We start from the raw sequence: 12,046 nt of genomic DNA, 5'->3' as shown, positions 1-12,046 counted from the left end.
TGAAATAATGATTGAGTTAAGGAGAGTTCCCATGAGGCCCCTTCCCCAAGTAGGAGGGTATTGTTGACAAATATTGAAGAATGCTTTCCCTTCCCCTGTAGTCAGTTGGGTGCTAGCTTCTGCAGAGGTTTACACATCCCACAGGGGGTGTTCCTGTTGAACTCTCCATGCCGTCAACTCTTCTTTCTTCATTCCCATTGTCCAGAAGAGTTTGTGGTTTAGCTCTATCGAAGCCACCTCTTTTGTCTATTAATCACCAGGATGTAAATATTTCATCTCTTTTCATCTCTCCAACAGCTCAAAGCATTTCATTTTTCACATCTGTTATCCTGGTATCTCTTTGGAACAGGCAAGAGACAGGTGGTGCCCTGGGCTGACTTCTATCGTAATGTCATTAATATTTTATTGCAGTCATTTTCGGTCTCTCTGTCAACTAGGCTGCGTGCACGGAGAAGGAGAACGCTTCCCCTTTTTAAATTTTAAGACACTGTAATATCAAGCTGGAATGTCTCATCCTCAATAAAGCCCCTCTGCGGAGCAGGTAGAGCAAGATTTAATGCCTGCTTTTATACCTGAAAACTCAGATTCAGAGATATTTATTATTTATTTTTGGCTGCGTCGGGTCTTAGTTGCGGCATGCGGGCTTCCCTCTAGTTGTGGCGTGTGGGTTTTCTCTCTCTAGTTGTGGCACACGGGTTCCAGGGTACGAGGGCTCTGTAGCTTGTGGCACAGGGTCTCTCTCGTTGAGGCGCCCAAGCTCAGTAGCTGTGGCACGTGGACTTAGTTGCACCACGGAATGTGGGATGTTAGGTCTCCCACCAGGGATCGAACCCGCATCTCCTGCATTGGAAGGCAGATTATTTACCGCTGGACCACCAGGGAAGTCCTAGATTCAAAGATACTATGTAACTTGCCCAAGATCAGAAAATTAGTAAGCACACGTGGAAAAAAAAAAGACTCAAATTCAGTTCTTCCGATTGTGATTTCCAACATACACATCAATGTCTTTTTAGTGAAGATAGCACGATGCTTAGTCGTGTTACCTGTGTCTGAAAAACGTAGTGAACCTTATGTGAAAGAGCCTTTTAGCACTCTCTAAAAAGACTTTGAAATCCTCAAGCCTTAAGGAGTGCTGAGATTTTCTTAGCAGCAGATTTAGTGCCTAAAGTCTTCTGGGCTCACAAATGTGTTCTTTATTCCTCACATTTGACTAAATTCCTTTCAGGAGAGCTCAGCATCTTGCCCAAATGTCATATTGCCTTTGGTTTATCATTTCTTTCCCAAAGAAAACAAAAGTACCTTCCTTTTTATTTCCTCATATTAGAGTTGTTGCTGCATCGGACTAGACCCTCAACCAAAGGTTACCATGGGTGTACTGAGCCTTGGTTAGGGTGAGACGGATGACAGAAGTGTGCATTGCTACATCATGGGCCACTCTGCATTCAAAGAGCCAATTGCTCTATACTATAGAGTGTATCATATGCCAGGTTCTCTGCTAAGCAGTCATCTCGGGAGTGGAGAGGAGTATTTTATTGCTGACATTGTTTAAAACTGCTAATGAGTGGTGATAATAAAAGGCAGAACAACCTTAATCCTGTTATAATTGGGGTTTTTTGGCCACGCTGTGTGGCTTGTGGGATCTTGGTTCCCCAACCAGGGATTGAACTTGGGCCCTCAGCAGTGAAAGCAGGGAGTCCTAGCCACTGGACTGCCAGGGAATTGCCCTGTTATGATTATTTTAAATTCTCTACAGACAAGAGACCCCCTTCCTGCCTGCACCCGGTACAGACCATCCCTACTTCCTCCTCTCCACTCCCAGGGTTGAAAAGACATGTCTCACTGTGTCCTGACAATAATCTGATAAGGGAGCTACTGTTATCATCTTACAGATGAAGGAACTGAGGCTCGGAGAGGTTGAGTAACCTGTCTAGGATCACACAGCTAAGTGACAGGATCTGAGTCACAGTCTGTGAAGGAGACACGGCCTCGGTTGGCCCTGTGCACTGGCGTCTCTGGGGACAGAGAAGGAATTCAGCAACGACTGAGCAGGTGAAAGGATGAGCCAAGAGCGTTGTCTCAAGGTTCCCAATTTGATATATCAGGGAACTACTAGATGAAGGGACCTGAGAAACTCTCAACTCCTTGAAGACATTAAGAAAAAGAAAAAAGTCCCCCAAATCTGAATTTTGTGATTCATCCTTTAAATTGCACTCATGGACTATAGACTATGGAGCAGTGCAGGCCACAGTCTATGACTTGACCACTGGGATGAATTAAAATACATCTGATGACTATTGCTATTTCATAAGCACCTACTATATACCAGGATCTATAAAAGAGGCTTTGTCATTGAATATAAAAAACAATTTCTGGAAGACATGTATTATTATTCCCATTTTGTAGATGAAGAAACTGAGGCACAAAGGAGTCGCTTATGTAAGTTATCATAGTTACAGAACAAGTCAGTTGTTGAACTCAGACAGGTTTCAACTCAAGCTTGCCTGATGCCAAAACCCGTTAGTCGTTGCATTTCTGAACAGAACCAGAGTCCCTGGGATCTTAGACCACTAACAAGTAGACATGGGTGTTACCCAGACTTTTTTTAACCTCCTTGCTGAATCAGCCAAAAGTGCATGTACAGAGTATTCTTTGTATCCTTTAGGAGACAGTTAAACAATAGCTTTTGCATGGCTGTGCTCGCACTTGGCTTTCAGAAACAATAACAGTTCTCGGTGAACATTCCATATAAGCCCTTTAAGATAAAAGTTCAAATGACAAAGTCAGATTTTGATAAAATTTTTAACTTTTTAATTATTGAAAGTGTGACTGGAGGTTTTTCACCATGTAGCACGATTACCTTTTCACATACAGTCAGCCTTCCATATCCATGGGTTCCACATCCACAGATGCAACCAACCATGGATGGAAAATATTTGCAAGAAAAATATTCCAGAAAGTTCCAAAAAGCAAAACTTGAATTTGCCCCACACCGACAGCTATTTACATAGCACTGACATTGTGTTAGGTATTATAAGTAATCTAGAGATGATTTAAGGTATACAGGAGGATATTCGTAGGTTATGTGCAAATACTACACCATTTTATGTAAGGCGCATGACCATCCATGGATCTTGGTATCTGCGGGGGGTCCTGGAACCAATCCCCCTCTGATACCGAAGGACAATTGTATTCTGTCTGTTCATTTCCCCCGTTATTTCCTGCGTAATGTCCCTATTCTAAAAGCTTTATGTTTTAGCGCCACTATACAATTAGAGTTCTAAAACAATGGCTAAAATACAGCATGCTTGCCAGTGAATTTAACAAACATTTGGCCTGTGGTTACAGTGTGCTAGACACTATCAAATTCTTTTACAAATATTAGCTCATTTAAGCCTACACCAACCCTATGAAGTGATGCTAAGATTATCATCTCCAATTTACAGAGGGGAAACTGGAGTACAGAGAAGGTAAGTCACAGAGTCAGGAACAGGCGGAGTTAGGATTCAAACCCAGAGCCCAGCTCCAAGGCGATGCGCGTAACTGCCTTTTCCCTCAGTTACCTTTACTTCAGATTCCCTGCCCTCCATCCCTCCTGTGAGAGCTAGACCCTTGTTCAGATGCAGGCATTTTATCTATTATGCACCTCTTTCTTCTACAAACATATATTGGCTACCGTATTGTAGTTTTTTGCCACCATGTACCCACTTTTCTGGGACTTCCTTCTCCTGGCTGCACCCAACCCACCCCTCTTATTGGTCACCCCATTAATGACCATGATCTTTATCCTGATCCTGCACCCTGACTAGATGTTGACCCAAGCAGAGGCTCTATGCAGACATGTTGAGTCTTGAACCTAGCAAGAATCTTCTCAAAATGGCCAAAGATATAAGGCATAAGGACCAAGAGCTCCCGGTGGCTTAGAAGTGAGAGAGAAGGATGAAGCTGACCTACAGGAGAAGCAGAGACCCAAGTTTAGGGGCAAGAGTCATTATGGGTCCCTGGGTCCTTCTGTTTCCAAAGTCCAGCCTCGGTTCTGCCCTTAGAATCCTTGAGACACCCAGTATAGTTATGATAATGCCTGATTTTTTTTTTTAAGCTATGTTGAGTAGGGTATCTGTCTTGTCACCAAAGGAATCAGATAATATGGCAACTCCTCACGAGGCTCTGGAGGTGGAGTAAACATGCTCTTGGCTCTCAGATACTTCACAGTGTAGGGAGGGTGACAGACACCCAGATAAGAATTGTAAAATCCCTTTAGCTGAGATCATCTGGATGGAAGGTTACTCAGTTAATTGAAAAAGTACCTTGAAATTGGGAATTATGAACAATTCAACTTAAATATTTTATTTGTAACAAATGTAAAATAATATGTTCATTATCTAGTCTCTTAAAATAAGGCCAAGGCATTTTTGACGGAACTAGAACAAATCATCTTAAAATTTGTATGGAGACACAAAAGACCCCGAATAGCCAAAGCAGTCTTGAGGAAAGAAAACAGAGCTGGAGGAATCAGACTCCCTGACTTCAGACTATACTACAGAGCTACAGTAATCAAGACAATGTGGTACTGGCACAAAAACAGAAACGTAGATCAATGGAACAAGATAGAAAGCCTAGAGATAAACCCACACACCTATGGTCAACTAACCTATGACAAAGGAGGCAAAGATATACAATGGAGAAAAGACAGTCTCTTCAATAAGTGGTGCTGGGAAAACTGGACAGCTACATGTAAAAGAATGAAATTAGAGCACTGCCTAACACCATACACAAAAATAAACTCAAAATGGATTCGAGACCTAAATGTAAGACTGGACACTATAAAACTGTTAGAGGAAAACGTAGGAAGAACACTCTTTGACATAAATCACAGCAAGATCTTTTTTGATCCACCTCCTAGAGTAATGGAAATAAAAACAAAAATAAACAAATGGGACCTAATAAAACTTAAAAGCTTTTGCACAGGAAAATAAACAAGATGAAAAGACAACCCTCAGAATGGGAGAAAATATTTGCAAACGAATCAACGGACAAAGGATTAATCTCCAAAATATATAAACAGCTCATGCAGCTCAATATTAAAGAAACAAACAACCCAATCCAAAAATGGGCAGAAGACCTAAATAGACATTTCTCCAACGAAGATGTACAGATGGTCAAGAAGCACATGAAAAGCTGCTCAACATCACTAATTATTAGAGAAATGCAAATCAAAACTACAATGAGGGCTTCCCTGGTGGCGCAGTGGTTGGGGGTCCGTCTGCCGATGCGGGAGACGTGGGTTCGTGCCCCGGTCCGGGAGGATCCCGCGTGCCGTGGGGCGGCTGGGCCCGTGGGCCGTGGCCGCTGGGCCTGTGCGTCTGGAGCCTGTGCGTCCAGAGCCTGTGCTCCGCGACGGGAGAGGCCACAGCGGTGGGGGGCCCACGTACCACAAAAAAAAAAAAAAGAACTACAATGAGGTATTACCTCACACCAGTTAGAATGGGCATCATCAGAAAATCTACAAACAACAAATGCTGGAGAGGGTGTGGAGAAAAGGGAACCCTCTTGCACTGTTGGTGGGAATGTAAACTGGTGCAGCCACTATGGAGAACAGTGTGGAGGTTCCTTAAAAAACTAAAAATAGAATTACCATATGATCCAGCAATCCCACTACTGGGCATATGCCCAGAGAAAACCATAATTCAAAAAGACACATGCAAAAAAAAAAAAGACACATGTACCCCAATGTTCACTGCAGCACTATTTACAATAGCCAGGTCATGGAAGCAACCTAAATGCCCATCAACAGATGAATGGATAAAGAAGATGTGGTACATACATACAATGGAATATTACTCAGTCATAAAAAGGAATGAAATTGAGTCATTTGCTGAGACGTGGATGGACCTAGAGACTGTCATACAGAGTGAAGTAAGTCAGAAAGAGAGAAACAAATCTCCTATATTAACGCAGGTATGTGGAACCTAGAAAAATGGTGAGATGAACCAGTTTGCAGGACAGAAGTTGAGACACAGATGTAGAGAACAAACGTATGGACACCAAGGGGGGAAAACCGCGGTGGGGTGGTGTGCTGAATTGGGCGATTGAGATTGACATACATACACTGATGTGTATAAAATTGATGACTAATAAGAACCTGCAGTATAAAAAAACAAACAAAAAACTTTCTTTGGGTTATTTGTATGGAAATATGTTAATATAAATGTTTCAGACATTACATGAAATTTCTAAAAATCTTATATGTTCTGGTATAATGTTATAAGTCATAATTCTAGTTATTACTTTAAAATGTATATCTCAGAAATAACTAAATTTCCTTGTCAATTGCATTATTATGAACTTTCATCAAATCTTTAACCATGGTCATTTTTAAGTCTTTTGTCATTTACAGACAGTTCTGGGTGTACTCTTATGGTTTTGCAAAAATGTTCCTATAAAAGGGTTTCATCTTCAAGGAATTCATGGAAAAGACTCTGACAAGTACAGGTTTCTGGTAACTGACTATACTGCTGAACTGAATGAAGAAGCATTTTCAGAACTCTAATGGAAAACTGATGAATTCATAAAAGTGGTAACAAAAGATCAAGATGAAAAATAATTAATTACACGGGACTGAGTAAACTGATGAGGATGATTATAATTTTGTGACTTTCTGTTTGAATAAAAAAAAAAAATCCCACAAGGACTCAGAGGCAAAAAATATACAAATCAATTTTCACTTAAGAGTAAAGGAGCTGTTACCATGGAGGATTACTGGACTGAATGTCAATATCATGACATAGTTTGAGTGTGTTTCGTGTTTGATAATTGCAATCATTGTTGCTTCTGTTGTGGTCATCCATTTACAATGCTTGGTGTCAGTCTATTTATCTCTTGTACAAATAAAATACAGGGTGTGTGTGTGAAAAATAATAATAATAATAAGGCCAAGGTATTTTCCTGAGCAGAGATCTACTGCTTCTTACAAAGACCACAGCTAATAGTGTATCAGCCAGGATTTCTAGTTCTTTAAAGTGGAGCCAAATATTTAAATGTACTCACAAAATTATCAGAATGACTTCTGGCTTTTTATTATTTTTCCCACTAATTTATATGGCTGGTTTGCCGACATCTAGGTTGTTTGCAATGTTCTAGCTACTCAGTATTACCACGTCTTTCCAAAGCATTCGATTCCATTTTCATGTCAACAGCATCTCTTATTCTTACTCAGTATTTTTATTTACCGTTCATTGCCTCTAGAACATTAGCTCTACAAAGGTGAGTACTGTGTCTGGTTTTGTCTACTGCTGGTTCTCCATGTCCAGACTGCACCTGTCACGCAGCATCTGCTCCCTGACATGGTAAATCAGTGAATAAACGGATGAATTACAATCTGAGTTTTAAAGAAAAAAGAAATGGGCTTGAGTCTTCACTATGCACTTATTACCGAGTGCGTGACTCCAGGCTGCCTCATTTCACTTAAATTCTTTAAATCTCAGTATCTCATATATAATATGCGATGAAAATAGTAACCTAATGTGAGGTTTTGATTAGATACTGGATGCAAAGCACTTGACACACTACATAACGAGCGATCACTTTAAAGTGAGACATTATCTATAAACCCAGGATAAGTCTTTCATCAGTGCCTGGACCTTTACTGCAGTTAACACTGCTTGGCCTGCAGTAGAGATAAATGGGAGGTCTCTCGGTTTGCAAGAGCCTGAGAGTGGCGAGTTCTTCCCTAAGCCATTCAGGATAACTGCCCAGAAGCGCTGCCTGCATCAGAGGACTGCCTCGCTCTCTTTCTCTTCTCCACGACAAGCATTTACATAAAGTGAAGATCCTGAACCCCTCACGGTTTTCACCTTGACTTCCCCCTGAGGGTGCACTGTAGCAGTTGTTGCCCATGAAGCCATTTTGATGACGTGAATAGAGCAAGTTATAGGAGATGAGAGGAAAATCCAGGCAGCAGCCACCGATGCACTTGAAATCAACCCAGGGTCCCTTTTCATGCAAATGCAGAAAACCCAGGGAGAAAAGGATGTGCAGAATGTGAACACAAAGGCCACCCTGGGCCACAGTCTGGCTTCAGGAGAGATTCTTGTACTTCTGATCTCCAAAGCCAGAAAATGAGATAATTATGCCTCAGCAAGAGTTGGGAATTGTATTAAGGGGCAAACTTTCCCATTTTCTTTCAGATTGTGTCTTCAGGGCATTTGAACGATGTTTCTCAAGCAGTGAACAAATCCGAGGGAAGCAAAAGTGTGCGATTTCCCATTGCCTGCCAGAAAATGCTTTACAGAGGCAGGACCTGGGGCAGTTGCCAGTAGCAGGGCTAGCCGGAGGCTGGCAAGCCTGGGTGCTGGAGAATTTTGCTATTAAAATTTTATTCTGAAAGTCTCCCATAAAGCATCTGTGTCATACTTGAAGATTGAATGTGCATTGCCAAAGAATCTATTTAACAAATAATTATCCTGTGCCAGGGACCATGGTGGCCATTGGAGGCGTTGCAGTCATGAGCTAGACACAGTCTCCACCTTCTCTGGGTTCACTCATTTGTTTAGGAAATATTTATTTAGCACCTACTGTTCTGAGGCTTCAAGTGCTTCAAAGCTGTGATGAGCACCGACTCCCACCCCTCAAGGATTGCAGGAACAGGGTCACAATTACCTGGGAAGTTGACAGACAGCATAATGAACATAAAATGGACATGAGGCAGACGCCTCTCAGCCCCACGATGGGACAGCTTTCAAGAGAGGAAAAAGCCTCATCGTGTGAAGCTCTGTGGACACTTCATTAATAAAGCCCTTCCCATGAGGGCAGGGTTGAGGAGAGCAGAGAGGAAGCAGGAGGGAATAAACACCAGGCCCCTCACATATTTTATTTCATTGAATTTTCATGACAACCCTGTGAGGTAGATGATATTATAGTTATTTGCCAAATTAGGGAACTAAGTTACAGAGAGGTGATGTCTCTCGCCTAATGCTATGTTACTATTAAATGGATAGAGGCAGGACCCAAACTCCAGTCAGACTCAAAATCTGGGGCTTTTCTCATCTCACCACGAATCCCATCCAGGAGAAACGTGGTAAAGGACTGCATCCTGCCACTGCCACTTGGTAACTGTTCAGGTCATGCAGGTAATTTGACTTGACTCAGTCTGTCCGTTAAATAAAGATAATTATTTGTGCCTGCTTATTTTCAGGGTTTTGCAAGGAACAAATAAAAGAATAGATGCTGAAAATGCTTAGGGTCCATAAATATCTATGAAGATACGAGAAACTATGGTGGTTAAAATGTACCCATCTTACAGGGAGCGGTTTGGGGGAGGGATGGAGTGGGAGGTTGGGGTGAGCAGATATAAGCTATTGCATCAATATATAGAATGATAAAGAACAAGGTCCTACTGTATAGCACAGGGAACTATATTCACTTCTCTGGTAAATCATGATGGAAAAGAATATTTTAAAAGAGAATGTATATATATATATATATATATACATATATGTACATATATATGTATATATGTATAACTGAATCACTTTGCTGTACAGCAAAAATTAACACAGCATTGTCAATCAACTACACCTAAATTTATAAATTAATAATAATAAAATACACCTGTCTTAAACTCCATTCCACCCTAGAGCAAATTATAGGAAAAAAAAAAAAGAAGCAGATTCTTGCCTCATTTCCACAGCACAAGATCGTTTTAGGATTTAGTTCATGCTGCTAGTTAAACAGTTATTTTGTTTTTATCTGCTGTGTTGATCACAATGGAAGAATATTTTTCTGTCAAGTGTTAGGTCCCTAATTTGTGGAGGTGTGTGTCTCATTTCCTCTCCTCTCCATAAAGAGTTAATATCTCTGAGACTGGTTCCTCTCCCGTGTGCCCTGTTTCAGTGAATGGAGCACCGGCTCCCCATCAACCAAACTCAAAACCTAGTCATCACCACGGTTACGCCCTCTTTCTCTCCTGCCATCCCTATTGGTTGCCAGTCCTATAGACCTTATCCCCCCATCACCTCTCCCCTGGACCACTGCAGGAGCTCCCCCAGCTGGTCTCCCTGCCCCTACCCTTGGCCCCCTTCTCATAATTCATTCTCCAAACCACAGCCAAGGGTGATCTTTTTTTTTTTCTTAATTTATTTATTTATTTGCTTATTTTTGGCTATATGGGTCTTCGTTGCTGCGCGCGGGCTTTCTCTAGTTGCGGCAAGCAGGGGCTACTCTTCGTCGCGGTGCACGGGGTTCTCATTGCGGTGGCTTCTCTTGTTACTGAGCACGGGCTGTAGGCGCACGGGCTCTAGAGCGCAGGCTCAGTAGTTGTGGCGCACGGGCTTAGCTGCTCCACGACATGTGGGATCTTCCTGCACCAGGGCTTGAACGCATGTCCCCTGCACTGGCTGGCGGATTCTTAACCACTGTGCCACCAGGGAAGTCTGAGGGTGATCTTTTAAAACATCCATCAGCTTATGTCACTCCCCTGCTTAGTATCACGCGGTGCCTTCCAGCTTTAGTTGGAATTAAATGCTAACATCTCAGGCAGGCCTGACACATTTATCTACACCTCCAACCTCATTGACTGTCACCACACCCCTCTATCACCACCCTCCAGGCACACCATTGCTCTCTGTGTGTCTCAGGACATTTGCACCTGCTGTTTCCTCTTCCTGGAGCTCCCTTCTCCTTGTACCACAGAGAGCTGGCTCACTCCAAACTTTCATGTATCTGTTTACATATCAGTTGCTCAGAAAAGTCATTCCTAACCCCCTATTTGAATCCTGTTATCAGCCGTGATACTCTGATCGTGACCTGTCCTTGCTTGGCACTGGTCACATTTTGTAAGTATGTGTTGGCATGTTTGGGTGTGTGTATTTAATGTCTGTATTCCTTATTAGAATGTAAGCTCCACAGTAGTAGGGCTGTCATTCATTTGGTTCACCACTGTATACCCAACACTCAGCACAGTGCCTGGCAAATAACAAGTACTCCGTAGATATTTGTCATGTTCATAGGATGGTATGAAATTAGCAATTCCTCGAGAAGTTCAGCCAAGAGCCCCATTACTTCTACACGGTCCATCCACCCTTCTGAGACCCAGTGGTCAGCCTAACAAGACTGTCCCTCGTCAACTGAAGAAAAAATTCACAACCTGAAAGTTGAGAGTTATGTTTTATTCAGCAGACTTTGTGGGACATCAAGCCCGGGACACAGCATCTCAGATAACGCTGAGAAAACTGTTCCAAAGAGGCAAGGTGGGTGGGAGGGAGCCGAGATATATAGGAGTTTTTGCAACAAAGGACCAGGTAGTTGGAACATCAAAGGATTACTGTGAATTAAAGAAAACCAGATATCTCAAGGGAAGCAGTTTAGCACTTTTCTATGTATAGGAAGATACAGGGGTCTGGGCTCATTGAAATCATGCTTTTGATATGCAGCTCAGCTCTCTGGGGCCAGCATCCTGTGTTTTCTCATGCTGAGTTTCCTCAGGGTGCACCTTTGTGGGGGCCTGCAGCAGCTGACTGCTGGATGGGCTTGGCAGCGGGCAGGCCGTTTGTCTCCATCCTGGGTTCCCTTCTCACCATCCAGGCGGCTGTAACGTAGTGGCTTGATGGCTGCAACATCTTTTGTTTACCGACACGGCAGGCAATACTTTAGTTCTCACTCTTACATCTGTGTGTTCCAGGAGCGGCTTGTGCTGTCTGTGCTCCCTCGGTTTGTCGTCCTGGAGATGATCAATGACATGACCAACGTGGAAGACGAGCACCTGCAGCATCAATTCCACCGGATCTACATCCACCGCTACGAGAACGTCAGGTGAGAAACGGGACACCTCGCCCAGGTCTCTGCGTGATCCCCATGCTCCTGGCTGCGCTCACCTCATGGCCATGACTTCTGTCTGCCTGAATGGCAGCGCCTTTCTTCATTTGGTTGAGTAATTCATTAACTAGTGATTATTCATCAGAGAGTTCTACATTTCCAAATTGAGGCTCGAGAAGAGTGTCTGCAGTTAAATTTGCTGGTTGACTTACCACCTGGCTCCCCTGCAGTAGGCTTG

General features: G+C 42.7%; 1 protein-coding gene across 1 annotated transcript in view; it reads left to right on the top strand.

Moving 5' to 3' along the window:
* The window catches only part of ADCY8 (adenylate cyclase 8), a 220,823-nt gene that overhangs the window by 63,084 nt on the left and 145,693 nt on the right, over positions 1-12,046 (top strand). Inside the window, exon 3 of the mRNA XM_065895688.1 lies at positions 11,675-11,805. Within this exon, the coding sequence (XP_065751760.1) occupies positions 11,675-11,805 (131 nt within the window). The remainder of the gene's footprint in view (positions 1-11,674; positions 11,806-12,046) is intronic.

Source organism: Phocoena phocoena, chromosome 17 (assembly GCF_963924675.1).
Source record: "Phocoena phocoena chromosome 17, mPhoPho1.1, whole genome shotgun sequence".
In the NCBI taxonomy this organism is placed as follows: Eukaryota; Metazoa; Chordata; class Mammalia; order Artiodactyla; family Phocoenidae; genus Phocoena; species Phocoena phocoena.
Note: the sequence above shows the minus strand (reverse complement) of the source record. Positions and strands in the feature narration are given on the sequence as shown.